This window comes from Mandrillus leucophaeus, unplaced genomic scaffold, assembly GCF_000951045.1.
Source record: "Mandrillus leucophaeus isolate KB7577 unplaced genomic scaffold, Mleu.le_1.0 Scaffold80, whole genome shotgun sequence".
Lineage (NCBI taxonomy): Eukaryota > Metazoa > Chordata > Mammalia > Primates > Cercopithecidae > Mandrillus > Mandrillus leucophaeus.
The window spans coordinates 311,896-315,970 of NW_012108697.1; the positions used below are offsets into that span (position 1 = coordinate 311,896).

At 32.6% G+C, this 4,075-nt stretch overlaps 1 protein-coding gene across 1 annotated transcript in view; it reads right to left on the reverse strand.

Moving 5' to 3' along the window:
• ATRNL1 (attractin-like 1) overlaps positions 1 to 4,075 on the reverse strand; it is a gene marked incomplete at its 3' end in the record, with an annotated part of 405,371 nt that overhangs the window by 236,193 nt on the left and 165,103 nt on the right. The window contains exons 15-16 of the mRNA XM_011967565.1: positions 2,879 to 3,092; positions 1,058 to 1,246 (exon numbers count right to left, since the gene is read on the reverse strand). Of these exons, the coding sequence (XP_011822955.1) occupies positions 1,058 to 1,246; positions 2,879 to 3,092 (403 nt within the window). The remainder of the gene's footprint in view (positions 1 to 1,057; positions 1,247 to 2,878; positions 3,093 to 4,075) is intronic.

Genomic DNA, 4,075 nt, shown 5'->3' on the forward strand with positions numbered 1-4,075 from the left:
ATAAAAAAGGATGAGTTTGTGTCCTTTGTAGGGACATGGATGCAGCTGGAAACCATCATTCTCAGCAAACTTTCGCAAGAACAGAAAACCAAACAACCGCATGTTCTCACTCATAGGTGGGAATTGAACAATGAGATCACTTGGACATGGGAAAGGGAACATCACACACCGGGGCCTATTATGGGGAGGGGAGAAGAGGAAGGGATGGCATTGGGAGTTATAACTGATGTAAGTGACAAGTTGATGGGTGCTGACGAGTTGATGGGTGCAGCACACCAACATGGCACATGTATACATATGTAACAAACCTGCACGTTGCGCACATGTACCCTAGAACTTAAAGTACAATAATAATTTTAAAAAGACACCTAAAAGAAAATAAATAAAATAAATAAATAAATATTCATTCAGGTGCAGCCTTATCCTATAGTACTTAGAAAACATGAGAGACCAGTAAGGGGCAAGATTTGTCTCCTGGAGTACAACTCATAGCAAGTCCAGTACTGCTGACATAACTCTATATGATGTCAAGACTGTGCATTCTATACTTGTAGCAGATATACCAACATTGGTACGATATTCTTGCCCCAAAATGCTTTCCTGAATCTAAACATGAGGGAAAAATTAGACAATCCAAATTGAGAAACCTCCAAAACAACTGGTATAGGTTATTCAAAAATATCAAAGTCATGTAAGGAAAGGACATGGGAACTGTATTAGATTAAAATACACTAAAAAGGCTCACCAAAGCAATCTGTGATGTTTGAGGTGAACACTCTCATGAAGTGTTATGCTGTCTGCAACATACACACGGTTCAGGGAAAAGGGGCTGTACATATGTGGCAACATGTTAATAATATTGAGGGTAAGATAGTGGAATGCAAAATGATGATATAATAAAAATCAGAGGTTAACAGTACCAGTTGGTTTCAAAAGTAGCTGTAGCAATATTTTTTCTCATTTTCTGAAACTCCTTCAAATATTTAATTCTTCTTTACATCATAGAATAGTAATTTATGTTGCTGTCAAATGAAAAGTACTCTAGATAAATACTCACGAGAGCAGGTGGCAGTTTGCCACTCTAGACATTGTCCATAGGGAAAAGAGATGATATAGGCATTAGAGTCAACACATCGTTTCGTACTGCTGCACCACATACACTCCATGCCATTGCTTGTACAGTTGGAACATGATGTCCTTAGAGAGCATGGCTTTTTGCATGGCCTCGCATTTTGATTTGGACTAACTGGAATAAATAAACAAATACAATAATTTCATTTTTAACTTCATGTTAACACAATTGTATGGGTTTTCTTTGCTTTGCTGTTCAGAGCATGTTTCAATTAAGCCAACTTTGGCATTATAATATGATGAGGTAAATAAAAACAAAGGTGATATATCAATACTTCTTAAATTTTTTATTAAATTTGAAAATGTACAACTTCTGTGATATTTTTAATTATTTACAAAGTAAAGTTGTATAATTTTAAATATTATAAGTAGTAATGTAATCTATGACCTAGTTTGTATACTAACAGTGTTTACTTTCCCAGCCACAATGTTTTCCCAGCCACAATGTTTTCCATAACATTCCACATCTTACAAAGTAAATGTCCCATAAGTGAACATGTCTCTGATATAAACAAAGAATAAAAATACAGCTTATCATAAAATATTACACAAGATACAATATTTATCACAGCCTTTAGGACGACTATTATTTTAAAATAATAGGAAATAAATATTGGCAAGGATGCAGAGAAATTGAAACCTTTGTTCACTGCTGGTGGGAATGTATACAGCCTCTGAGAAAAACAGTATGGTGATTCCTCAAAAATTTCAACATAGAATTGCCACATGATTTTGCAATTCTGCTTCTGGCTATATACCCCAAAGAAGTGAAAGCAAGAAGCTGAACAGATGTTCATACACTCACATTCATAGCAGCATTACTCACAAGAGCCAAAAGGTAGAAGCAACCCAAGTATCCACTGATAGATGAAGGGATGAACAAAATGTAGTAGATACATATAATGTAATACTGCTCAACCTTAAAAAGGAAGGAAATTCTCATACATCCTACAACATGGTGAAACACTAAAGACATTATGCTAAGGGAATAAGCCAGTCACATAGGACGTATATTATATGATTCCACCATATGAGGTACCTGAAGTAGTAAATTCATAGAGACAGAAAGTAGAATAGTAGTTGCTAGGGACTGTAGGGGGTGGGGTGGAGGAAACAGAGAGTTATTGTTTAATGGGTACATATTTTTAGTTTTGCAAAATGTAAAAAGTTCTGGAGATAAACGGTGATGATGTTTGTACAACAGTGCGAAAGTACTTAATGCTATTGAATTGGCATTAAAATACATTTAAAATGGTTAAAGTGGTAAGTTTTAAGCATATTTTACCATGATAAAAATATAACATTTAAAAGAAAATAATTTCATATTCCTTTCTCACTTAACAAAAATCCATTTCAGAAGATGTAACAAAAATGTTTCTTTTCACTTGATAACTGAAATAATATGTCTACAAGAGTAAAAGGAGTCCCAATTAAACAAATCTTCCCAAACACTATCATAAGTGAAAGACATTAATGAATTAAGAATAGATTATTGCTATATTGTAAGTAACTACAACCATATATTCATAATCTCACTATTTGAACCAACAGAGATTGCATAAAATAATAATATTATGTTATTTTCACAAGTTAATGCTGAGATCACTAATAGTAAGTGGGGAAGAATGTGTATAAAAATAAAATTTACATAAATATCAGAGAATCAGACTGCACCCTAGAAGGAAGGAATGAGAAGATGGGATGGAAACATACTTTTAAAGGAATGCTAATTTACTGGACTACTTACCAACAGGTTTTTCACAGACAAGGCCATTTGCCATAGATGTACAAGGATTAGCTTTTAAGCCTGCCACTGCAGCCCTTTCTAGATATGCACAAAACCCAGAATCATTGGGTTCACCAGGAAGCCACTGTAGTGTTGTGTTTGTAAAAGGAGACATGTCTTCCCATCCCCAGTAGGATATATTGATCTTGCGCAAGCCTACCCAAGGTGATACTTTCTGTAAACAACAGGAAAAGGGGCATTCAAAGAAAGTTAGATGTAAAAATATGCCATGTTCCTTAGCAAATGGTTCACTATTATTAAAAATTATATTTGAAGATATATATAAAACTGCCTTTCTAATGAGTTTTAGTACTAAGAATAATTAACAATTATAGCATAGTTTGGAGAATGATGTAGAACAGAACACTGTTTTTAAAACACAGGTTTTATGTTTAGCTACATGATTGGCATCATTTATTTAGCCTTCGCGAACCTCAGTTTCCTCTTCTATAAAATGGAGATATAATTATCTATCTGATAAGGCAGGATTATTTAAAAACTTAACATACTGTTATTGCTGCTGCTGCTTCTATTACTATTACTACTATCAGTGTAATCAGTTGAAAGATTAAGATTCTAAAGATAAATTGCCATTATCTGCACTGTGAAAATAGAAAATAAAATCAACAAACAGTATATAGAGTCTGAGTGAAGTCTTCATAACAAGACTTAGCAAAAAGACTTAGAGAAGAGTAACTGCCTCTCTCTTAGCTTAGACCTCTACATATAAATTTGGGCTTCTATATGATTTTTAGATAAATTAATGTCATATAATTTTATTAATAAAAAACAAAAATAATAAAATATGATGCTTGGGCCTAAAATTTAACTAAAATTGACAAATACCACATAACTATTCTTAATGCTGTAAGTAATATTTCAAAATTAGCTTGAAATAAACATCTTTAGCATATTTATAACCTTAATAATTACTCAATTTTAAAATGTTATTCTTATATTAAAAAGTGATATATTCATGATCCGAATTACTAATCTTTACAAATTTTTTTAGATTATAAACACCTCTATTTTAATATATATACACACACATATTTTCCAAAATACTAAGCTACCAATATTATATTACAATGTGAAATGATTTCAAAACTCCCCATCGTTCTTTTTTTTTTTTTTTTAACATTACAGAGTATCAGGACA